Consider the following 27746-nt stretch of genomic DNA (forward strand, 5'->3'; position numbering starts at 1 on the left):
CTTCCTTTTCTCTCTAAAAATTAATTTAAAAATCTTAAAAAAAACAAACCCACAAGAGACAGGAATTTAAAATTTATGTAGCTAATTACATCTTTCTTCTAAGTAAAATTTCATTATCAATTATTACAGAGAAATATTTCTGTGCACTCAATCAAATTACCAATCTGCTACATTTATCTGGATCCCAGAAAAGACTGACAACATGAAGGCCAACTTACAATCTTTGATTTGAAGATATCCAGCAGACCTGATAAATGAGTGTACTGATTTGGCACTTTTCGAAGATGAACCATCTCAAAATCAGTTCGAACACCGGGACCCTGACATTCTCCCACATACATTCTTCTCCATTTGTGATGAATTTGCACAAAGAGTGGCACCTGGCTGTAGGACATAATTAAGTAGGAATAGACTGTAAGTTCATTAAACATTGAAAATCTCCTAAATCTCAAAATTTCCACTGTTATAGGAATCTCAAATATTTAAAAGCATTAGACAAGGAACACTCCACAGACATATTTATAATAAAGACACTCTTAATCTCTTTTCTCCTTACACTAGTAAAGTGAAGAAACTATCATGTAGTAGCACTTTGTAGTAAGAAAATTGTTTTAAAATGGTTGAAAGTTAAAAAAAAGTAAAATGAAAATTTTCTTCAATAAAAGCAGTCATATAATAATAGCCTTTCCAAAGTCATGATACATAAACTTGATTCACAGGTATTAAATAATAAAAATTAAACCAACAATCATGGTGAAATATTTTTTACTTTATCATTTGAAGATACAGTTGATCCTCATTACTCACAGATTTCCCTATGAGCAAGTTAGCCTATTTGCCAAAATTTATTTCTAATCCCCAAATCAGTATCTGCAGCACTTTCACTGTCATTTACAGACATGTGCTGAGCACCAAAAATTTTGAGTCACCTGATGAGTGTGTTCCCAGCTGAGGTCTAACAAGGCAATGCTGTCATCAAATTTTAAAATTAGATTTTGTAACAAAATTTAAATAAGCTAAACACATTTGGAAGCACAAAAATAGTACTCTTCATTTCAAATATTCACTGAGTATTTCAGTAAGTTTCCCTTTACAAATGCTCTCCCTAAAGCTTTTGTTGAGTTAGTCTTATATATACAATATTCCAATAGTATAATAATAACCCCAATTATAATAAAAATCCTAACAGTTATTAACCACTTTCCTTCATAAAATATAATCAAAAATAATTTTTAACTTATTGTCTATTTTTTGAAATGTCCCCCTACCAGCCAGTGTTTCCCAGGGCAATAGACACAGAACTCAGAAGAAGGTTGCACTTAGATTCACTGAGAACAGCATCATTGTTTGCAGCAGGGGCGAGTACCACGAACTCTCGCAGTCCATACCTTAAAAAAAAGGAGGAAACCATTAAACAGGAGGAAACTTCAGAACACAAAAATCCATCATTTGAAAAACATGAAAAAATGTCCCTAAAGGAAATTTAACAAGTTATGTTTGAAGTACAGGTTTTTTGTTTTTTTTTTAATTTTTAAATGGCAACTGAACCTACAATCTGAATTTCCTTCATTTAGTGAAACACTTCCATCATTCAACTACTATTTTCCCTCTATTCTTTTTTTTAATGTTTTTATTGATTTGAGAGAGAGAGGGAGAGGGAGAAACACTGATGAGAGAGAACATTGATTGGCTGCCTCCTGCACTCCCCCTACTGGGGATCGAGCCCGAAACCCTGGCATGTGCCCTGACCAGGAACAGAACTGGCAACCCTTCAGTGCATGGACCGACACTCAACCAACTGAGCCACACCTGCCAGGGCTCCCTTCTATTCTTTACAAACCAGAAGCAATCTGCTGAAATCACAAAGGAAAGAACAATAACAGTTTTGCTTTAAAAGTTTAATTTTAAAGATAAAACATGAAAGCCAGCACTTTAATTAACTGATAACATTAAATTTTGCTTTAATTAACTGGTAACATTAAGTCCACCAGTATGGAAAGAGAAGGTTTGAAACATTCCCTAAATGGCAGGAAAATAACTATCAGCCATGATGTACTTGTGCTATCTCAAAGTGAGAACATGGTTAACTTAAGTATCATAATTAAGGAATTCTTGTATTCTTTTACTCAATAACACATTAGATTACATCACAAAATTATCAGAAAATGGTATAATTTTGCTATGGTACCTTATAATAATGAAAACTTCCCCTTTAGTTGTCAAGTCCTTTAAAAACCACAAATTTGTAGCCAAACTTTACAAACATGTAAGTTCAAGTTGGTGATCTTCCCTATTGAAAATTCCTGTCCTATTCACACTTCAATGTGTTTTAATTGAATATTTTTTAAAAATAAAGATTTATGAAAGGCATTACTCATTTGCCTAATTTATTTTAACTCTGGATATGTAAAGAGTCGTGAATGCTTATTTTTATGAACATTCTCCTCAAGAAATCCTCCAAAGAGCAGTAAATAAAATCTTTTTTAAAAAGTCCAACCCATAATCTGTTTACAAAAATATTTCATCTTCTCACCTCATCTCCACCCTACCTCTGAAATCAAAATTAGTTATATAGAAGCAGCATCAAACAATGGAAGGAGCCCAGAGCTGTGAATTTAAGCTCTAAAGGCCTTTAAAAATAGTCTTTTTTTTAATGTCCTTGGAAGAAAGAAAACGAGAACATTTCCCCTTGCCGCCCCCGCACTAGAGTGAAACCACTGCCAACAGTTTCTTGGTTCTTCTCCCAGAAATATTCTATTTGTCCACATGCCAACTCTATCTTCAAATAAGATTATACTATATATATTTTCTGTACCTTATCCCTACTCATCAGTACTTTGTTTCCAGTACTATACTGTTGCAACAATAGTGTGATTGTCTCTTTCTCCAAATATATCTGTGGGATAAATTCCTAGAAGTTGCTGGAGAAAAGAACATCTGTATATTTAACATTGATAGCTATTGCCAAACCATCTCCTCCCCCTCTACACACAGACTGTGCCAGTGTATATTGACATTAACAACAAATAGGCCAAACTGAACTGCTTTCTACTTATCTGCAATAAAATTCTATGGCTTTGTTTCCTCTACCTGAAATGCCCCCTGCATGCATGCATGTGCGTGCTCGAGCACACACAGTATTGCCATCACTGAATATCCAAACCCTAATGGATCTTTTTTGAGGATTTATCTCAAATACCATCCCATTACTCCTGTTAAATATGCTCTCTTCTCTGAATTCTAATGTACTTTTCCTATTTATTATCTTTGAAGGATCAATATAAGTTAGCTGGTGAGTTTATTTCAGTTACACTTTTAAAAAAATTGTACAATTTTATTAAGTGGCATTTTACAGAGGTATTGGGACTTAGCCTGCAAGTCAAGAAAAACTAAATAAATGAAAAAAAAATGTGGCAATTATTAGCTTCAAGTCTCAGGTACACTTTTCAACTGTAGGATTTTCATTTGGTTCTTTATTATAGTTTCTATTTATTGAGATTTCCTATTTGACCCATTGTTAGTATATTTTTAATTATTTAAATACAGTTCCTTTATTTTTTTGAGCATATTTATAGTAACTGCTTTGAAACTATTGCTAAACTCAACATCTGGGTCCACTAAAAGTCCGTTTCTACTGTTTTTCCCCCCACTTATATATGGGCCACACTTTAATGTGTGACCTTGCACATCTAGTCATTTGTGGTTGAAAATTACATTTAGATAATATATTGTAGCAAAACCAGGTCCTATTTAACTTTTCTGAGGGTTGTTTCTTTTTTGTTTGTATTTAGTAACTTGCCTGGACTTAAACTGTGCAATCTGTCTCCCCCAAGGTATTCAGTCATTTTATTCTTATTTTTTAGCCTGGCTACCCCTGTCTTAGTGATAAGCCAATAATTTGGGCACAGATGTGCTCAAACATCTGAACCCATAAGACTTTCATTTTCTGATGATGATCAGAAAATGGATCAGTAGGGGTTGGATAATTCATTCAAAGTCACAGCTAGTTTTAAATTTTGGGCTCCCATGTCTCCTATGTACATGGGTAGTTTCCCTATCATACAGGAATGCATACAGAGTGTACCAAGCTCTTCTATCGTTCCCACACAGGATTTCCTTGTTAAATTTCTGACAAATCCACCACTTGCCTATGGACTGCAACCTTGGCTTAGCAACGGTACAGGTTTTCTCCATTCCTTCTCAATCAGTCTGCTACCTGGAGATGGCAAAGCCACAGGTTTCTGCCCTCCACCCAGAATCAAGTCTGCCTCTTTGACAAAAGGGCTGGTGGTTTTCATGACCAGGCTAGACTGGAAAACTAATTCTCACCAATACAGATTTGGGAGAAGAGGGACAGTAATAGAACAGTCATTGGCCAAAAGGGCCAGAGGCTCTTCTATTCTTACCAGAAACTCAAGCAGTTTTTCAAGGAAAAAAAATACTTTTCAATTTGTTTTCTGCCTTTAGGCAATTTCCAGAGCCCTAAAATCGGTTATTTAGACAACTTTCTCTAGTTTCATATTCTTTTTTTTTTCCTTAGAGAGTAATTGCCAGTGACTTCATGTTACCATTATTGATGTTCTCTGAGCACTTGTTTTCAAAGAGTAAGAACATTTTATAGGCCCTTAGGGCTATTCTAAAATACCATTCTCTCAAAATGATCAGGTCCTTTCATACACCCCTCTCTCTCTCTCTGACCAGCAAAATACATTAAAACCACAAAAATGAAAAGCCACATAATTATTCAGCTACACAGTTCATAAGATTGTTTGTGGACTGCTTCTTGTATTGTTGCTGCTATTCCCTTGCAGTGATCAATGAAGTGACTGAAGCTGATGGTCTGAATACTAGGCCAGGTAAAGGCAAAACCACAGAGATCAAATCTGGCCTCAGTTAAACCGAGCTGTACTTTCATTTCAGCATATTTTTCCAATCTCGGTAGAGCTTTCCCAGGCACATCGTGTTTATGCTCTCACATTCTGTGTTATTTTCATATTGCTGCTATAACAAAATACCACAAATTTGGGGGCTTAAAACAACCCAAATTTATTATCATACAGCTCTATAGGTTAGAAGTCTGACACACGTCTCACCAGACTAGAATCAAGTTGTTAGCAAGGTTCTGGAGGCTACCTTCCTTCATTCCTTGGCTTGGGCTTTTTCCATCTTCAAATCCAGCAGCAGCAGGTCAGCTTCTTTTCCCACCACCTCACTCTGACACTGACTCTCTCTGCCTCTTTCTTCCACTTTTAGGAACCCAGATAATGCAGATATATCTTAAGGTTTGTTGGTTAGCAACCCTAATTCCATCTGCTCCTTTGATTCTTTCTTGCCATGTAACCTATATTCACAAGTTTTAGGATGTGGATATCTTTAGGAGGTAGAGAGGTTCATGATCCTGCTTTCTTATTAAAACCTCTGCTTAGTAAAGATCTCATGCATTTACATTTGGGCACAAATGTCTGCTACGGCTAATGTGTGTCATTCACGTGCTATAGGGAATAACAATTAACCAAGGGAATAAATCCCTAATGATAGTTTCAGGAATCGGGCATTAGAAGATATTTAAAGGACAGGTTATATAAGGAGATACAGAGGAGCATCCAACAAATCACATCATCAAGATCAATTACCTTGCCTAGACTATAAAAACGGATCATGTCCACATACTTTCTAATGACCAGTTTTATGAAATGCCCTTAAAATAGTTAAGCAGGCTTAGGAACTAATCTGACAGGTGCTTAATATAGAAACTGAAACTATAGGATATCAAAATAGTTGTAGATCAATAAACCAGAACTATTAAAGTTAAGCATTTGACATGTCAAATTTCTATTTTTTAAAGTTTGATCTGAAAATATAAGCTAATCACATATGAATTTTATCTCATTCTGACAGGGTGAACCTATACTGATTATATTTAAATGGTATGAATGAATATTTTGCAGAATAGTTTTTAAATCTTCATTGCTTCGGTATCAAGTTTAATTTAATTTTTATAAAGGAAACATTTATAGGTAAAAGTGTCTGTGTATGTTATTCTTCAGTTGTTAAAAAGCATAGTAATTTAAAATCTTTCAAATTATAAGAATTTGAATTTTTAACCACTATATTTTAAAAATTCTATAAAAAATAGAAGTATGAGAATATTATGAAATCTTAAGATGCCTGGTTCACATTAGGCCCAAATTACACAGATCCCTTCTCATCTTTTGCCATTCTCAACTCTCTGTTGCTACACCCCACCCAGGCTTACCAAACTACCTTGCAGGTTTCATATTCTTAATTTAAGCGTCATCACCTATATTATTCTCACTTGTCTTTCAGGATTTAGGTGAGGTATTACCTCTTCTGGAAACACTTTCCTGACTTAATCTGTCTGAAAGGGGGGTACCTCCTACGAGCCAGCATCGAGCCCTGAGCTGCCTTGTCTGAGAGCATCTATCAACAGTGTTGCCATCTGTTCCCCTTTCTGTTCCCCTACTAATTCCAAAGCTTACTGAGACAGGGATCATATTTTATCCACAGTATCCTAGTATCTGGGGCTCACAGTAAATGTTTAAAAATAATGTTTGCCTAAGGAAAGAAAACATATACTTTTAATATGCCTAATTTTCAAATAATTCTCAAAAGTTTGGTTGTTGGCCTTCTAATCTTTAAGAAAGATCAAATTTTAAAAAGGGAAGCAATATGACAGACTGACATGACACAGAACCCCCTTCCCTGAAACACACCAAAATAACAGATTAAATATGACAATGTTTTAAAAATGCATAGCCAAACTTGAAGAAATAAAAAGGAGATTACTGCCCGGCCAGGTGTGGCTCAGCGGTTGAGCACTGACCTAGGATCCAGGGGATCGGGGTTCAATTCCTGGTCAGGGTACATGCCCAGGTTGCGGGCTCGATCAATGACTCTTCATTGATGTTTCTGTCTCTCTCTCTCCTGTCCTCTCTCTGAAGTCAATAAAAAGATATATTTTTCAAAAGGAGATTACTGGGGGACAGGCACAAAGAGGAAACTGAAAGCCAGAAGCAAGCACTCAAGGTGACTCTGAAGAAACCCAGGGGATTATCCACTCGGGATACAGGCCCTAACAGCTAGGAACTGGGGGTTGAGATGTTACACATTAAGCCTTTCAGAAGCTAACAGCCTATTAGTACGACTCTCAGAAGTGTTTGTAAAACTGTTGCTTTGATAGACTGAAGCAGCAATTTTTAACCAGTGTGCCACAAGAATTTTTAAAACATGCAATACTTGACTATTTAGTCAGGGGCACTGACCTCTTCTCCCTTAGATTATCAAACAAAAACAGTGACAACAGCCAACACAACAAGAGCCGTCTGGTGTGAATGAATCAAAATTAGACCTATTTTTTTGTTAGATTGGCAAAAAATATACCTTTTGGTGTGCCACAGGGCTTTAGTACTTAGTTTATGTGTGCCATGAGATCCAGAGGCATATCACTCAGATATTATTATCCACAACTATGCCCTTGCTTAGTAGGCACAGGGAATAAACTGTATATGTTTTCAATAATGTCACCAATCTCTCTACAAAGTAACCTAAACATGCCAGCTTCCTTCTGCTTTAGATTCACTGAAGCATTGTCTGTGCATGGACTTTTCATCAATCTAAATCAGTACACAGGTTGTTACATTCTGAATGGCCCCTCAGGGATACTGGTGTGAGACAAGGAGCTGGAACAGAGAGTTGCTCAAAGCCTGGTCCCTAGAAGGGACCACCACCTCAATAAAATGAGAACTCCAGGGTCATCAATTTGACACACTTGCTTCCAGAAATTAGAATAGAACAAAATACTTCCCACTCACGTTATAAGGCCAGCAATTCTGATACCCAAACCAAAGTATAAGGAAACTACAGACCAATATTCATCATGAACATAGACAGTCCTCAACAAAAATATAGCATGTTAAATCCAGCAAAAACAACAACAACACACATATAAACACAAATTACACAAATTATACCACAAAAGGTGGGGTTTATCTTGGGAATGCAAAGCTAGTTAGATATCCAAAAATCAATCAATGTAATTACCATATTAAAAATCTAAAGAGGAGCCCTGGCCAGGTGACTCGGTTGGTTGGAGCATCATCACATACAACAAAGGTTGCCAGTCCGATCCCCAGTCAGGGCACACACCTAGGTTGCGAGTTTAATCCCCAGTCAGCGCTTCTATGGGAGGCAACTGATGGACGTTTCTCTCTCATATCTATGTTTCTCTCTCTCTCTCTCTCTCTCTCTCTCTCTTTCCCTTCATCCCTTGCCCTCTCTCTAAAAAAATTTGTTTTTAAAGTAAATGGTTGGGGGGCTGGGTGAAAAAGGTGACGGGGTTAAGAAGTACAAATTGGTAGTCATAGAGATGTAAACTATAGCATAGGGAATATAAATAATATCGCAACAACTATGTATGGGGCCAGGTGGATACTTGAAATATCAGGGGACTGCTCTGTAACCTACATGGATTATCTAACCATGACTCTTTTCATCTAAAACTGATACAGAATGTAAACAGCAATTGGAACAAAAAAGTAAATGGAAATGTTAAAAAAGGTTTTATTTATTCATTCAACAAATAATTTTAAACTATAGACAATGTGCCAAATACTGTTTCTGGAAATATATATTAAAAAGCTGAACAGAAATTACATAACAGAATTCAGATTCCGATAAGCACATTATATGCCATTATATTATTAAATCCTCACAATTACCCTTAAGGTGCATGCTATTTATTATGCTGACTTTACCAATGCAGAAACTAACTCAGAGAAATTAAGTAGCTTGCCCAAAGTTGCCAACATAATAAGTACTTGAACTAGAAATTAACATAAGTTTGTATAATTCAGTGTCTGGCCAAACACTAGATGTTCAATTAATTTTTAATGAATGAATGAACACATGAAATTCATGCCCTATAATAACATGCTGCCTTGCAATATATTTTGTCATGTTAATGTATATATTCACATTTTAGAAGATCAGGATATTTTTCTGATTAAATTAAATGGGTAATTTATTAAATTCCTTTTATAGTTGTTTAAATTGTTTAAGTTCACAGTTTTTAGAATGTCACAGTAAAATAACAATATTTATGAAACAATATCCAGTTTATTTGCACTTGCAAATAATTCTCTTCTATTTTTTAGTGTGCTACATAGTCTGCTTGCTATAGTAATCACAATGGAATGAACAAAAAAAGAATAAACACAGATGTTATAATTTTCCCCTTTCTTAAAAATTCTTTAATACAAAAGACCAACTCACAGCAACAGAATAATTTTAAACCAGTATAGAAATTCCCTTTACTAAGTCTCCTTTCTTGACCATATACTCATACTTGGGCCATTTTGGTGATTGTGTGTTTTAATACCACTACCTCCAAAATAAATAAAGTTCAGATATACTCTGAATTATTGAAAAAGATAAATACCTTTTAAATGTGTTGTGCCTCTTTTATTAATGTACCGCATTTATAATTTATAATTTTGATGTTATCATGTAACTGAGATCAACATTTTATTTCAATTGTTTCCAACAATATATATTGTTTTCTATAATATTTAAGTGTTCTATACTAATCATCAGAATTAGGTTAGATACTATCCTAAATATGATACATACTGTGCAGAAAAGAGTTAACAGCAGGCCTGTGACTGCTACCCTTAGAATAATCTGCTTGCAAGGCTGACCTTTGCTCGCACCTGGGAACTTGGATTTAGGGAAGATTCTCACTTCTGCTCTGACCGGTAAGAGTCACTGTGCCTAAAATGTTTGTGCAAACAATGTAGTTTATGCTGAACACCTGCTTCCTTCTGGGAGTCTGAAATTTTGTTATTTACAGTCAGAAGATGCCATCCCCAATTAAAAATCCTGAGAGCAGAGCCTCTAACAAGTTTCCCTGGTAGACAACATTTCATGTGTTTGTCTCAACTTGGTGCTAAGGGAATTAAGTATGTCCTGTGTGACTCCACTAGGAAAGGACTCTTAAACACTTGCACTGCTTCCTAATTTTGTCTCAAGCACCTTTTCCCTTTGCTATTTTGCTTTGCATACTGTCACTGTACTAAATCACAGCAGTAAGTGCAACTATATGCTGAGTACTGTGGGTCCTCCTAGCAAATCATCAAACCTTGGGGTGATCTTGAGGCCTCCCCAACACACATACTAAACGTTATCTGAGTAAAATGTATACCTACCATCTTACCAAGCAATGTGCCCTTGGAGGAAAGTCATTATTCATGCACAGCAAATCTTGCATAGATTGTGGAAGAACATCTACAAAAACATTAGATAATGAAAAAGTTAATTGTTTGTTCTACGGCAGAATTTTATAATATGATTTAAAGAAACATTATATAACATGTCTTGCTAGTCCACGTAATTTTGCAATTGCTTAAAGATTTAAATCTAGGGCTAGCACTTACATTTGGGGGAAGAGGGATGTCTTTCTCTCTCAATCTCTTTTCTCCAAAAAAAAATCAGCTTACACACACACACACACACAAACACACACACAAAGGTGGGCAAAAGTAGATTTACAGTTGTGAGTATGTGAAACATGGAGTTTAATCTGTATTTTTATGTATTATTGTATAATTTTCCATATGAACAAGTACAAACCTACTTTTGCTCACCCCTGTATATTCCTATGTTTATACTATTTTCCTTTCTTATAAGCCACGAATCATACAGTTCCCCATCCTTACTAGAAAGCTGTTTGATTTGTTCTTGGCCTGCCCTTGTCTCCACTTTTAAAAAGTCTGCTTAGAGGTATCAACTCATCACCTCCCATGACTAGCCTTTGCTGGAACCTGGCCATCTCAAATGTTCTTTAAACCACTAACCATCTTCCCACTTATAACCATATATCTTCAAAAGCACTTGCTACCTCTATCCATAAAATACTAACATCAATGATCATTATTTATTCATAAATGCATAATAAATTCAAAGCATAAAGAATACTTGTCAAAATATTTCCTTTTGCTATATTGCTATAATTGCTTAGCAAATTTATATTTTATTGATTTGCAAAAAGTATATAAAGAGAACACTAATAACTTGACATTCTACTTTACTAAAGCAATAAGCAACTCCAACAAAATAAAAGATCAGTGCTCAAATCTTCTGATCTTTGATAATACGGTTTTAAATGTGTATCTCTACATTAACTGAACTAATGGTTTACTTATAACTTATAAATTCTACCATTAGTTACAGCTTTAGTCACAACTAAATTAAAACTGCACAATACTACACACATGCAACAATAACGTCTTAACTGTCTTTAATCCATTCATCTTCTCTCATACCACAGCCCCCTCATCTGTTCACCTCAGAAGCACTGATTCTAAGCCTCTTTAACAAAACAGTTTTTCCTTCATGTATGACCTTTCCTAAAAATAGCACTTAAAATTTCCCTACCTTGAAAAATTGCCTTCATTAATCAGGAAAATGTTGGACCCAAAAATCTCTGGGCCATTATCAGACTTCTCACCAGTTTCATATATATTCCTCTTCCCCTTACTCCTAAAGTACATATTTCATATTCTGGTTTAATTATTTTATTTTGTTGTATAATTGTGTTACATATGTGTATGGATGGTCAATGTTACCTGTCCTAGTTCATGAATCTAAATGCAGACGCTATCTGCCTGTTTTGTTTGTAAGAAGAATATATATAACAGAGAAGGTAATACAATTTCATTCCTATACAAGAAAAGGCACGCAGATATTTCAGGCCTATACTTACAATTAGTAATCTGTTTTCACCAGAAAAACTTTAAAAAAATTTGTTTTTGTATTGAAGTATAATTGACATATATTATATTAGTTTCAGGTGCACAACACAATTTGATAACTGTACACATTGTGAAATGATCACAATAAGTCGAATTAACATCTGTCACTATACAGTTACAAAAAAATTTTTGTGTGTGTGATGAGAACTTTTAATATTTACTATTTTAGCAACTTTCAAATATGCACTACAGCATTATTAACCATAGTCACCAAATTGTACATTACATCCCCATGACTTACTGATTTTCTAACCAGAATTTTATACCTTTTGACTCCCTTCACCTATTTTGTGCACCCTCTACCCCCTGCCTCTGGCAACCACCAATCTGTTCTCTGCATCTATGAACTTGGTTGTTGTGGTTTTTTAGATTCCACATATAAGTGAGATCATATGGTATTTGCCTTTCTCTGGTTTGACTTACTTCACTTAGCAAAATGTCCTCAATTGACCAGAAAAACTTTACACATTCTGCATATTTATTTTCTGAATATTTTTTGACTGACAGCTCCAAAATTTATGTATTTTCAATACCTTGCTCACTCACTGTTATATACTAATATATCTCAGCACAAAAATTTTGGTGATTTGACGTATAAATAACTATTAGCACCATTTACAGAGACTTTTGGATGATGTGACCTATTAACTACAAGCACATTTACTGAGCATCTAGTATGGTTAGATAGTGAGAGGGGAACTTATGGGCACTCTCTCATTAAACCCTCCCATTAACCCTCCAAGTCGTATTACTTCATTTTAAGATAATTCAAGTATAGAAAGGTCAAGTAACTACTAAGTAGAAAAACCAAAACTTTACCCACTTGATCTGACTCTCAAGTCTGGGATACACACAATACACCACACTAATAAACAAACAACTTGTTAATGTTTTTCTATCCTTCAAATCCCAGCTTCGTTGCCTAATTCTCCATAATACCTTCTCTGACTTTTCCCAATTAAAAGCAATCTTTTCTCCTCTGAACTCTAGGAGAACTTTATCTGTGCTTTGGGATGGCACTTATCACTTTCAACCTATTACAGTTACTAACTTATAAACCTTATCTCCCCTACTGAAATATAAATTTAAATTTGGGTTCAAATGGGCTTAGCAGAGTACCTAGCACATGTTAGGCTCTCAATATCTGCTGATTTAATTAATTTTTAAATGCTGTTATTCTCCCTTGAAAAGATCATACTCCATTTCAGATGTGGTGAAACAGCTTTGCATTTATAAAACATCTCCAGAGGATACTATATAATTAAGAGAACTAAATTCGTAATTCAAAATGATAATCAACCCTACAAGTCAAGAGTTTAAAATATGTATAAAAACTTACCTTCTAATACTTCATCCTTTCCTTCTTTATCAGTGGATTCTTGTACAAGATAATGATGAGTAACTGAGAATTTGAAGTCAGCAAAGAAAATTTCATCTGATTTCTCTTCCCATGTACCAGAAGTAAATATACCCTGTATTTGACGATAAGAGGGGGGAAAAAAGTATTCAATACCTACCATTATATTTGTTAACCACAGAGATTTTTTTCCCTCTTCTTGCCCACTAATCTAAAAGTTTCATCCTATATCTTCCACATAAAGAAAAAGGAAAAATAATACATAAGTGAATAAAACAAAGAGGAAATTATTTTATAAATGATTTATTGATGTTCCTTTAAAACAATTCCCTAGAATATTAACTATCAAGTAACTTACAAAATTTTAATTTTCAAGCATTCGACAAAATCCAGCACTCATTTCTGATAAAAACTCTCAGCAAAGTTGGAATAAAGGGATCACACCTCAACATAATAAAGGCCATATATGACAAACCTACAGCCAACATCATACTCAATGGGCAAAAACTAAAACCATTTCCCCTAAAAACAGCAACAAGACAGGGGTGTCCATTTTCACCACTCTTATTCAACATAGTACTGGAAGTCATAGCCACAGCAATCAAACAAGAAGAAAACATAAAAGGTATCCAAACTGGAAAGGAGGAATTAAAACTATCATTCACAGATGACATGATATTGTACATAGAAAACCCTAAAGACTCCACCAAAGTACTACTAAATTTGATAAATGAATTTGGCAAGGTAGCTGGATACAAAATTAACATCAGGAAATTGATGGCATTTTTATGCACTAAGAATGAACTCTCAGAAAGAGAAACTGAAAAACACAATACCGTTTACCACTGCAAGTAAAAAAAAAATAAGACACCTAGGAATAAACCAAGGATGTAAAAGACCTGTACTTGGAAAACTACAGGACACTGAAAAAAGAAATAGGGGAAGATATAAACAAGTGGAAGAATATACCATGTTTATGGATTGGAGGAATTAATATCATTAAAATGTCCAAAGCAATTTAAAGATTCAATGCAATTTCTATTAAATTACCAACAGCATGTCACAGAGCTAGAAGAAATATTTCAAAAATTTATATGGAACCAAAAAAGACCCCGAATAGCCGCAGCCATCTTGAGAAAGAAGAACAGAGTAGGAGGGATCACTTTACCAGATATCAAACTGTACTACAAAGCCATGGTAATCAAAACAGCCTGGTATCAGTACAACAGACATATAGATCGATGGAACAGAACAGAGAACCCAGAAATAGAGCCATGCCATTATGGTCAGTTAATACTTGACAACAGAGTCAAGAGCATACAATAAAGACAGTCTCTTCAATAAGTGGTGCTGGGAAAATTGGACAAATACATGCAAAAAACTGAAACCAGGTCACAAACTTACTCCATACACAAGAATAAACTCAAAATGGATAAAAGACTTAAATGTAATTTGTGAAACCATAAAAATCCTGGAAGAAAACATAGGCAGTAAAGTCACAGACATCTCATGCAGTGGAATTTTCACTGATACATCTCCTAGGGCAAGAGAAACAAAAGAAAAAATAAACAAATGGGACTACATCAAACTAAAAAGCTTCTGCACAGCAAAAAAAAATCATCCCTCAAATACAAAAGTACCCCACAGTATGGGAGAACATATTTGTCAAGGATGCATCTGATAAGGGGCTAATTTCCAAAGGGTACAAAGAACTCATACAACTCAAGAGGAAGACAAAAAATCCAATTAAGAAATGGGCAAAGGACCTAAATAGACACTTCTCCAAAGAGGACATACAGATGGCCAAGAGACATGAAAAAATGCTCAACGTTGCTAATCATCAGAGGTGCAAATTAAAACTCCAATGAGGTATCACTTAACACCTATCAGAATGGCTACCATCAACAAGTCAACAAATGACGTGCTGGCAAGGATGTGGAGAAAGGGAACCCTGGTACACTGCTGGTGGGAATGCAGCCTGGTACAGCCATTATGGAAAACAGTATGGAGTTTCCTCAAAAAATTAAAAGTGGAACGACCCTGTGATCCCACTTCTAGGAATATATCTTAAGAATCCTGAAACACTAACCAGACACAATATATGCACCCCTATGATCATAGCAGCACAATTTACAATAGCTAAGATCTGGAAACAGCCCAAGTGCCCATCAGTAGGTGAGTGGATAAAAAAGCTGTGGGACATTTACATCATGGAATACTATGCAGTTGTAAAGAAGGAGGATCTCGTCCCCTTTGGGATAGTATGGATGGGCCTGGAGAATGTTATGCTAAGTGAAATAAGCCAGGCAGTGAAAGACAAACATCACATGATCTCTTATATGTGGAATTTAAAGAACATAATAAACTGATGAACAAAATAGATTCAGTGACATAGAAGCTTGGATCAGACTGATGAATCTCAGAGGGAAGGTGGGGGTGGGTGGGGAGGGATTTAGTAAAGAATTTATATGCATATATGCATAACCCATGGACACAGACAATAGTGTGGTGAAGGCCTGGGGAAGAGAGTGGGGGCGAGATAGAAGCAGTCAATGGGGAAAAAAAGGGCCATCTGTAATATTTTGAACAATAAAAAATAAATAAAATCTTAAAAATTTTTAAAAAGAAAATAACCTCTGAGGGCTCCAATCAGATAATAAAAAGAAATAAGCACATAAATTGGAAAGAAATAAAGCTGTCAGCACTCACAGATGACTTGATTATATACAAAGAATATTCAACAAAATCTACAAACTGCTGAGTTTATGAAGTTGTGGAATTCAAAGTCAATATACAAAAACCATGTGTATTTTTATATACTAGCAGCAAACACTTGGAAAATGAAAATTTTAAAAAATACTACTTACAACATCAAAAATAAATCAAATATCTATGAATAAACTTAAAGATGAGCAAGAACTATACCTAAAAGTACTTCAAAATGTTGCATTTATTAAAGACCTAAGAGATATATCATGTACATATAGATTGGAAGACACAATACTGTGAAGATGTCAATCAATTCTCCTCAAATTAAACTATAAGTTAAACACAATCCTAATCAAAATCCCAGCAGGCGTTTTGTAGAAACTGACAAGCTGATTCTTACACTAATACGAAAACTTAAACGACCAAGAATAGCTAAAATAATTTTGATGGAAAATATACTACCTGATTTTAAAGTTTACTTTGCTGCAGTATTATGGCAGTATAACACTGGCGTAAAGACAAATAGATCAATAAAATGTAATAGCCCAGAAATACATTCACATATATACTTCATTTTACCACAGAGGAGCCACTGCAATTCAGTAGGGAAAGGATGATCTTTTCAACTGGTTCTGGAATAATAAGATATTCACATGGAAGAACACACAGGAGAATATCTTCACAACACTGAGTTAGGCAAAGAATGCTTTGATAGGAAACAAAAAGCACTAACAATAAAAATTTTAAATTGAGAAAAAGAACTTCATTAAAATATAATTATGCTTATCAAAAGACACAGGTAAGAAAATGATTAAGGAAGCTACTAGAGGAAACACTCAAAATACATATACCTAACAAAGGACGCACAACCAGATATATGAGGATAATTTAAAAACTAAACAATCCAATCTTTTGTTTTAAATCCTCACCCGAGGATATTTTTTCCATTGCTTTGCAGAAAGAGCGGGGGGGGGGGGGGGGGGGGAGGGGGGGAGAGAAAGAGAAACATTGATGTGAGAGACACATTGATTGGTTGCCTCCCTCATGAGCTCTGACTGTGGCCAGGGATCGAGCCTGCAACTAATGGGAATCGAACCTGAGACTTCAGTCCACAGCTGGTGCTCTAACCACAGAGCCAAATGGGCAGGAAACCAATTTTTTTTTTTTAAAAATATCTTTATTGATTTCAGAGAGAGGAAGGAAGTGGGAGAGAGAGAGAGAGATAGAAACATCAATGATGAGAGAGTCATCATTGATCGGCTGCCTCCTGCACGCCCCCGACTGGGGATGGAGCCCATAACCTGGTCATGTGCCCTGATGGGGAATCAAACCGTAATCTCCTGGATCCTAGGTCGATGTTCAACTGCTGAGCCATGCTCAGCTGGGCCAAACTAATTTCTTTAAATGAGCAAAAGACAAACAAGCACCTAGCCAAAGAAGCTATGAATGACCAATAAATAGTTAATTGTGATGAGTTATAGATACTATTTGATATCAGTAGTCATCAGTGAAATGCAAATTAAAACCACTATAAAATACCACTTCACACCAATAGGATGACTTAAACTAACAATACTAAGTGTCAGGGAGAAAGTGCAACAACTTGAAATCTCATACATTGCTCAGAACATAAATTGGTACAACCACTTTAGAAAATAGTTTAGCAGTTTCTAATAAAATTAAACACAAGACCTAGCAGTTCACTCCTAAGAACATACTAAGAAAAAAAATCAAAGCATAAGTTCACAAAATTGTTCATAGCTGTTTTGTTAATAAAAGTAAAAAATGGAGACAATTTAAATATCAACAGGACAAAAGATAAACACATTGTGGCACTGTCATACAACACAGAGAATTATATGGGCAACATGGATGAATTTTTAAAACACTATTGAGCAAAAAAATCAGACACAAAGATAACATGCATTGTGTATGACTCCACTTATATGAAGTTCAAGAACAGGAAAAACACTCTATAAGTGAAAGAAATAAGAACTGTGGCATTACAGGTTTTGGGTTTGTTTGTTTTACCTATGGGGAATGACTGGAGAAAGAAACAAGGACTCTTTCTGTGATGGTGAAAATGTTCTATATTTTTATTTAGATTGTGGTAACTGGGCACACACATTTGTCAAAACAAACTGTATACTTAAATTCCGAACATTTTGCCGTGTGCAATTATAATCCAATAAAGAAAAAAAATCAAAAGGATTTTAAAGAAACAAGGAAGTGGGGGAAGGGTGAGATTCTAACTTCTGGAGAAAACACAAAGAAGAGAAAGATGCTTTCTTTCAAAAAAAAATAAATAAATAATGCCATTTATGCAAGAACAACATATACTAAACATCATCATAATTTGGACCTAACAATCCTTCCCACTTACCTTTTAACTTAATAATTAGGTAACTAACAATATATTGAGCCAGAACTCTGGTGGGCGCAAGACCTCAGCAGGATGAAGATCACTCTCTAATACTTGATTCGGCCCTTCACAATATCTGGCCCAGAGTATTTTAATAGCTTTTCTCTGGTCTCCTTACTCTATCCTATAATCTTTATTCCACATGGTTATCTTCCTAAAATACAAGTCTGATATTGCTTCTTCTCCATTTAAAATACTTTAGTGGCTTTCTATAATCTACATAGTGAGTGACTGCTAGAGATTTTTAATCATATATTCTATTGGTAAAAATTTTTGAATATTCATCTCCATTACGTATATTTTTATTCATAAATTAAGCATTATTATATCAATATATTATGCATATTGTACAAAAAAACACAAAAATTGACATTAAAAATGGATGTAAAATATAATACAATTAGAAATCATAACACACAAAAACCTCATGACAAGTGCCTCTAACAGTGGCATGTATCTACACTGATAGAAATACGAAGCCCACAGGTGTGGCCCCACCCCTTTCCAGTTTTATATCTCACAGCTACCTTTCACCTACCCTGTTACAATTATTCCTAATGATTTGCATTTCCCCAGAGGTGTGCTCTATCCTTCACACCTGTGCACAGGCTGTTATTTATCCTGCTCTTCACTAGTTTATTTCTCTTAGCATATTTTTATTTATCCATTTTTCAAAACTCAGCCTAAATATTAATTCCTGTAGAAAATCTGCTTTATCTTCAAGCAAGTTAGTGATTCTTCTCAGTATCTTGTTCAAATCACTAGAATGACATCTAATCATTTGTTTATATGTGTTTCTCCATTAGACTATGAAGAGCAACACTGTTCTATTCTTCTTTGCAGCCCAGAATTTAACAGTGCCTGCATGCTTACTAGGTATCTTAGGGATTACTTTTCAATATTTGTAATAACCCCCACATGGCCCAAAGGTGCTGAGAAATACCAGTATATTATCCAAATACCATCACATATATTTTGATAATATACACTGTGATCTAGTCTAACAACCTGAAATAGCACAAAAGCCAATCCAAAAGGTATTCGGCTTGAATTGACATATATACATCAGAATCCGCAGACTGAGATCTTGATGAAACTTATTTCCTCACTGAACAGGTTAAACACAGATAGGTAAATTCACTGCCTACCCAGATTAAGAGATTTTCTATAATACCTAAACATAAGTCATCTTTAGGATTTACTGGTTTCCATAATCTAATTTCACATCTTAAACAGCTTATCATGTAAAAATATAATCTTCCATTTTAAAAATAGAAATTTAACAGTTTAAATTATTGTTTAACAAATTAAAATTTTTTTCTTCTACTTACAAAAGAAACACAATTTTGAAAAGGAGAAAAACAGAGTAAAGCATTAAAAAACAGTGGCATTTTTCCATTTCTTTTTTGAGGAACAGAGCTGTGATTCTTAACCTAATTAGACTTTATAATAACCTAAGAGGCTTTAAAAACATACTGATAACTAGGTTCCACAACAGAGCAATTAAATCAGAATCTTCGAAGTTGACCTAACTAGAATTTTCCAAAAGCTCCTCACTGATTCTAATGTGCAGCCAGGGTAGACAGCCACTTGGGTATAGAGCTAAAAATTAAAGTTTTCATCCACTGGTAGAAAATAATCCTTTTGACCATTTGCAGTATTGAAGTACAAATATTAAAAAGCCACATATGCTGGGACAATTGGATATCCATATGCAAAACAGTGAAACTGTAACTTTCCCTTACACTAGCCATGAAAATTAGCTCAAAATGGATTGTGTATCTAAATGTAAGAGCAAAACCTGTAGATACCATTAAGAGAATGAAAAGACAACCCACAATGACACATGCTACAACAAGAACGAGAGAAAATATTTGCAAATTATCTATCTCTTAAGGGACTTGTATCCAGAATATATAAAGAAGTCTTACAAATGAAAAATTTAAAAAATATATATCCAATTTAAAAATGGGCAAATGATCTGAATAGGTCTAACGACGATATACAAATGGTCAATAAGAACATAAAAAGATGTTCAACATCAACAGTCATTAGGAAAATGCAAATCAAAAAACCACAATGAGATATCACTTCATATCCACCAGGGTGGCGATAATCAGAGATAATAACAAATACTGGTGAAGGTTTGGAGATAGCAACACACTTATATACTGCTAACAGAAATGTAAAATGGTGCAGCCACATTGAAAAACAGTCCAGCAGTTCCTCAAAAGGTTAAAAATAAAGTTACTTTATGACCCAGCAATTACACTCCTAAAAATACATCCAAAAGAAATGAAAACATACGTCCCCACAAAAGCTATACATGAATGTTCACAGCAACATTATTAATAATAGCCAAAAAGTAGAAATAATGCAAATGTCAATCAAGTGATAAATGCCTAAAGAAAATAGAGTATATCCAAAATTTGGACCCAGATACAGACACATACAGAAGGAAAACGATGTGAAGATATAAAGAGAATGCTATCTACCTAACAAGTAGCATCTAAGACAATCAGAAACTAGAAAAGAGGCCTGGAACAGAACTTTTCCTCCTAACCTTCAGAAGGAACCAACCCTGCCAACACCTTGATCTTGAACTTCTATAGCCTTTAGAACAGGGGTGGGGACATCTGGCATCATTTGGTCTGGCCCTGCCAAGGCAACCACAGACAAGACTTGAAATTCAATAAATCTAGGAGCTTTTTTCATAGCTAATTTTTAAGTTGACAATTTTATATGGCTCTTGACAGAAAAAGGTTCCCCACCCCTGCTCTAGAGCTATAAGACAATAAATTTCTGTTGCTTAAGCCAAAAAAATAAATAAATAAAAGGAAATATAGTATATCCATACAATGGACTATTACTAAGCAATGAAAATGAAGTACTAATAAATGCTACAATATGAACCAATCTTGAAAACTTTACGTGAAAAAAGCAAATTACAAAAGGCTACATATTTATGGTTCCATTTATACAAAATGTCCAGAATAGGCAAATCTATAGAGACAGAAAGTAGGTGAGCTATTGCCTAGGGATGGGAGATAACAAGTGACTGCTAACACATATGGGGTTTCTCTTGGGAGCGATAAAAATGTTCTAAAATTGATTGTGGTGAAGGTTGTACAACTCTGTCAATATACTGTACTAAAAACTATTGAACTGTACACCTTAAATTGGTGAATTGTATATCAATTATACCTCAAGAAAAACAGACTGAGAGGACTCTATTTTAATCACAATATTTTGCATCTATCTGTTTTGTCTGAAAAGATACCCCATGCAGTTTCAAATCTAAATGCACAGAAATCTTTAAAAATAAAGAAGATAACAAGACACTCACTGGGCATTTCATCTATTTATGGAATAAAACAAAATAAGTGTTTCTCTAGTCACAAGTGACTCAAACTGTATAGTTTTCAAGTAGTTTTCCCCAAATAAAAGAAATATGCATGTACGCTAGCAAAGTAGCATCCAAATAAACACCGAGTAGAACTCAATTCCAACAGATAATCTAGTCTCCTGATGACCACAAACGATAACTCCAAAAGAGAGCAAAAATGTGAAAGAACATATTTAATCTAGAAGGCTGACACTGCTCTCTCCAACCATTTTGTCACACAGGAGTTTTACTACTTTGAAGAATTTTTGTTTGCTATGAAATGAATATAATATGTGACAGAGTTTGTGATACTAATGTTTGTTTCATGACAAAGTTTCCAGTTCAGTATATTTATTATGCAGTCATAGATATATTTGATGACAACTTTAAATTAATAATGATTTTTTAAAAACTACATCTAATCATTTAAAAAAAAATTCCAGCCATCTATATCTTCCACTCTTCTCAGGTAGCCTAGCTAACAACCCTCAGCCTGGATCAGGATCATCCCACTAAAAGTACAGAAGTAAAAGGGGAATGATATAAAAACTTACTCTAGAAGCTCTTCTGTACACAACTGTGACTTTAGTTTCAGAGGGCTATTAAATACCCTAACAAGGGAAACTTGGAAACACAAGGGAACTTGAGATTAGTACCTACTGAATCAATAAAGGACCACAATTCATCCAGAGAACATTCAGCTACCTAAGAACTGTAATAGTAAAAGTTCCTGGAAAAAGGGGACATAGCCAACTAGAAGTGGACCATAACCAATATAATAAGCTAAACCTCAGGAAAGAGAACTAGTCAAGTAGGCAGAAGACACATTGGTTGACACAAGTCAGTCTTCTTTAAAGACAAGTATTCTTTAGCGCCACCTAGGGCACTCAACTCCAATAGGAGCTTGGATCTAAGAGCGGGGCTTGCAATTGAAGGCCAGGGTTTCGTCGCTTGTTCTGACCTTCTCATCTGTACAGGTGACCTTCTTCCCATTTGTTTATATATGCACCACATATGTGTATATCCACCAAGGATTTTAATTAATCCAATATAATTAAATCCCTGCCTTTCAGAATAAGAACTAACATCTACTGAGTGAGCCAAATAATTCACATGTAATTATGTATGTATATGTGTGTGTACATAAAATCTCCTAGCACTATAAGTTCAACTCCATTTATAGATGAAAAAAGGTTCAGAGATTTAAAAACCTGTCCAAGGTAAAGCTAGAATTGGACCCGCCATGGCCCTGTTCTTTCCACTAGAGGTTAAGACAGATACATATACAGGGTGGGGCAAAAGTAGGTTTACAGTTGTTCATATGGAAAATAATGATGACTAAAAATAAAAGAATAGCCCGGCCGGGCGTGGCTCAGCGGTTAAGCGTCGACCTAGGATCCAGGCGATCAGGGTTCGATTCCCGGTCAGGGCACATGCAGTAAAATTCAGACGGGCATGTACAAAAGATCATTTCTATTTGTTGCAGAGTGCAAAAGCATGATTGACTTCATGTTCTCGCTGAAACCCTTACATTTCCAAGTGACCTGAAGTAGGACTTTCACAAAAACATGTGTTTGCGTGTCTGTGGCAATAGGAGCTCTAAGTTGTGTATTCAGTGCTGGAGAGTGACACACTCTACATAAGTTACACAGCGTTTTGAGAGCACCAACATGCTTAAAACAGAAACTGCTACAAGGTGTGTGTAGCATGCAGAAAGAAGGCTTGTCATTTCAAAGAAAGAAGAGGAAACCAAAATCCAGGTAGTGAAATGAGCACACCAGTATGGGAGATGTGCATGTGGACAGTTTCAAGCAGTATTGCAATAAGCACCTGCTTGAAAGGTGCTTCTATGACACAATTGAGGTTGTGGGCTCAATCAATGACTCTATCATCATTGATGTTTCTACCTCTCTCTCCCCATCTCCTTTCCTCTGACTGAAATCAATAAAGATATATTTAAAAAAAATAAATTTAAAAAAATAAAAAGAATAAACCCTGTGTTTCTCATACTCACAGCTGTAAACCTACTTTTGCCCCTCCCTGTATATATACACACACACACAAATGTATGTACATGTATGTGTATAAATATATATGTATAAATTCAATAGTACATATGAGAACTAGATGTGAAGAGAGAACAATATATGGGTCAGAACTTAAGGAGATGGTTGAATAAATCCCAGCTAAGTGAGTCAGAAATAGATTTACTCAGAAAACTGAATTCCAGTTAGCCTTTAGGTAAGACTGGTAAGAGAAAGACAAGGGCTTGAGACAAGAAACTGGACATCAAATTTAGGGAACAAACAGCTTAATTCTGCTCAAGTTTCCTATAGGACAGCAATTTTCAACGGGTATGCTGCAAAAATTTTTAAAACTTCTTAGTCATGGGCACTGACATCTTTTCTCTTAGTCTGTCAAATAAAAAAATGACAACAGCCAACACAATAATAGCCGTCAAGTGTGAATGAATCAAAATTATACCTATTTTTTTCATCAGATTGGTAAAAAATATATTTTTGGTGTACTGCAGAATTTTAGTAATGAGCTTATGTGTGCCATGAGATGAAAAAGGCTGAAAATCACTGCTACAGGGGAAAAGAGAAAAAAAAGTGGAGAAAGTAGAGACCTGGGAAGGATGCCTATGAGTTCAGACTTTACCCTGTAGGCAGTAGAGAGCCACTGAAGGCTTCTGTGCAGGCTTGTAACATAACAATATCAGTTTAGGGAAATTCCTCAGAATACACTGGAAGGAAAAAAGAAATGGGAAAGGGTTAAGGCAGTAAAGGTGAAAGCAGGAAGAGGTGTGCAAAAAGGGTGGTCAGAAAGTAATAGCAGGCAGACAGCTCTGGTAGAGGGGGGTGTTGGGAGAGGATTGAGCAGAAAAGGAAAAAAAGAACTCATGGACACAGACAACAGTGTGGTGATTGTAGGGGAAAGGGCGGGCGGAGGTGGAAGAGGGTATGGGGGATAAATGGTGATGAAAAAAATAAAATATAGCCCAGTGATTATACTGGGAAGACTATATCTCAGGGTAGAGGTCTTGGGTTCAGAGTAGCTCTAACAGGAGTAGGGAACCTTTTCTCTGCCAAGGGCCACTTGGATATTTATAACATTATTTGAGCGCCACACAAAAGTATCAACTTAAAATTAGCTATGAAAAAGCTCCTAGATTTATAGAATTTCGAGTCCCACCTGTGGTTGCCTTAGCAGGGCCAGACCAAATGATTTTGTGGGCCATATACAGTCTGTGGGCTGGATATTCCCCACCCCTGACTACTAACTAAAGTAATCTTGAGCAAATTACTTTCCTCTCTATGCCTCAATTTTCATCTATAACGTGGGAACAATAATAGTATCTATCTCCTAAAACTGTTTTTGAGGATTAAATGAGATGATATATAAAAAGTGCTTAGTAAGTGCCTAGCACATAGTAAGCACTCAACGAATGACACAAAGCAGCTGTTGTATTGTCAAAAATTCAGAAGTGAAGTAAAAAGTTCTAAAATACTGTAGAAGTTGGCCCCTTACACAAATACTTAGAACCTAAGTCACTAATGTCATCCCAGATGGTACTCAGTGTCATGGGTAAGATGGCTAGGTCTAATAAAACAATGGCCACAAATATGAAAAACAGAGCACAGTAGGTTCTGATTTAGATTTGCAACAATAACTCCAGACTGATGGGCAATCAGGACAAGGCCCAACCTAAAGTAGCAATTATAGGATTCTCAGAATAATTCCAAAAATATCTGCAGACCTTTAAAATATCTGAAAGGAAAGGAGAAAATGGGGAATGTGAAACCATGAGTAGTTGCTACAAGCAAAAAGCCAGGAACTTGGAAAAAAGTTGCCATAAGATGTAGTACCTTTTTCATTAGGTTGCATATATTCCTGCCATTTGATTAAATTTGGAGATAAAGACATTCACAATTTAAAACTGAATGAATGTAACTTAAGACAATCCTTGATTTCTAAATGTTAAAAGAAAAAATATTTAGAAGAACTAGTAAATAGTAAAAAATAGAGAAGCATAAATATATAATCTTAGGGTCATGAGACCCTTTGTACATAAAATCTAGAAGTGATAAAGGGAGACTACTTAAAAATATAAACACTTCTTACCTTACTCCATTTACAAAAATCACCTCAAAATGGCCCTATCTTGTTTGGTTCAGTGGTTATAGTGTCAGCCTTTGTACTGAAGGGTCCCGGGTTTTATTCCGGCCAAGGGCACGTACCTCAGTTGCTGGCTGTCAGGGCATGGTCAGGGACTGGGGATCGAGCCTGCAACCAAGGTACGTGTCTTTGGCTGGAATCGAACCTGGAACCCTTCAGTCCGAGAGCTGTCACTCTAACCACTGAGCCAAAACGGCTAGGGCTAAAGTGATATTTTATTTACAATTTTTATTATGCATTTCAATAAAATGAAAATAATGTATAAACTTTGTAAGGCGAAAGACACATTCAAATTTTAAAAAACTGACACACTGGGGAAATTATTTGTAACAGAGAGTAAATGTTTATAAAAACATAAAAGCCTTTCTACAATTCAAGAAGATAGCAGAAAATAGGTCAGTGTATATAACAAGCAATCAAAAGGGAAATTCTAGTGTCTAATAAACATGAAGACTCAACCTCACCAGTGTTCAGGAAAATATAAATAAAAATTAGATAGTTTTAGTCTCTCACATTGATGAAAATAGTGTTAGAGGAGTGAAGAAATGAGTGCTTTCATATGCCATGTGTGGGGAGAGAATAAGTACATTCCATCATCTTGGTGGAAAATAAGGTCCTATCAAAAATAAAAACCACATCCCCTTTGGCCTGGTAATTCTACTTTTGGAAATGTTACAGAAATATTCAAACAAGTATGCAAATGTATGTAGTACAATTATGCTTACTACCCCAGTACTGTAAGTGCAAAAATTGTAAAGTAAATATCCTTCATAGGAATATAAACACATTATGATAGTCATCCATTCAATGGACTACAATTCGAGCATTAGAAAATTAGATGTCTATGTCCCATCTTGAAAAAAACAAATTTTTTTAAAAAGGCAGCTGACAAATCGTGTTTTAAAAAGACTTATCTTTTGCCCTGGCCAGTGTAGCTCAATGGTTAGAGCATTGGCGTGCCCACCAAAGGTCTTGGGTTCGATTTCTGGTCAAGGGCATGTACCTTGGTTGCAGGTTTGATCCTCCCCCTGGGCCAGGCACCTGAGGGAGGCAACCGATCAATGTGTGGCTTTCGCATCGACGTTTCTGTCTCTCTAAAAAAAAATCAATGGAAAAAAATATCCTTGGGTGAGGATTAACAAAATAAATAAATTAAATAAACATATACATTTGAGCCCGGCCGGGCATGGCTCAGCGGTTGAGCATCGACCTAGGATCCAGGCGATCGGGGTTTGATTCCCGGTCAGGGCACATGCCCGGGTTGCGGGCTTGATCAATGACTCTCTTCATTGATGTTTCTATTTCTCTCTCTCCCTCGCCTTTCCTCTCTCTGAAATCAATAAAGATATTAAAAAAAACAACAACAAAAAGATATACATTTGATTTGGTTAAATTACTCTGTAATTAAAGGTTTTTAAATTTTTAATGAAAGCATTTGGGACTCACAAACAGAAAATGGAAAGAACAGGAAAAACAATTAATCTGATATAACTGATTCCACAGGACCACCTTCTAGGCCATATGAGGAATATCTTGCCCCAATATATTTCTCCATACAATTTTAAAATCTTTACTTACTTTTCTTACATTTTTCTGAAATTCCACAAGCATACTTTTAAAAGCATTAAAAACCTGAGGACTAAATGGTGGAAAGGAATGCAGGCTAGGAGCCCAAATGCAGTTTCTGTGAATAACTTTAGTTATTGCTGGGATAAAGAACTCTGTTTAAAAGGATAACAATTTTGACTTCATTTTTATTTTTTCTTTAGTATTTTAGTAAAATATGAAACCAAAATAATTTTATAAGATCAAGTGATTATCATCCATTCAAATATTTTTAAATAAATTAATTAAACTCTACTTAAC

At 35.3% G+C, this 27746-nt stretch overlaps 1 protein-coding gene across 1 annotated transcript in view; it reads right to left on the reverse strand.

The window, feature by feature from the left end:
• The window catches only part of RAB3GAP1 (RAB3 GTPase activating protein catalytic subunit 1), an 87685-nt gene that overhangs the window by 43263 nt on the left and 16676 nt on the right, over window positions 1-27746 (reverse strand). Inside the window, exons 4-7 of the mRNA XM_016206254.2 lie at window positions 13168-13300; window positions 10224-10302; window positions 1269-1388; window positions 219-384 (exon numbers count right to left, since the gene is read on the reverse strand). Coding sequence (XP_016061740.2) covers window positions 219-384; window positions 1269-1388; window positions 10224-10302; window positions 13168-13300 — 498 coding nt within the window. The remainder of the gene's footprint in view (window positions 1-218; window positions 385-1268; window positions 1389-10223; window positions 10303-13167; window positions 13301-27746) is intronic.

This window comes from Miniopterus natalensis, chromosome 8 (genome assembly GCF_054644295.1).
Source record: "Miniopterus natalensis isolate mMinNat1 chromosome 8, mMinNat1.hap1, whole genome shotgun sequence".
NCBI lineage: Eukaryota > Metazoa > Chordata > Mammalia > Chiroptera > Miniopteridae > Miniopterus > Miniopterus natalensis.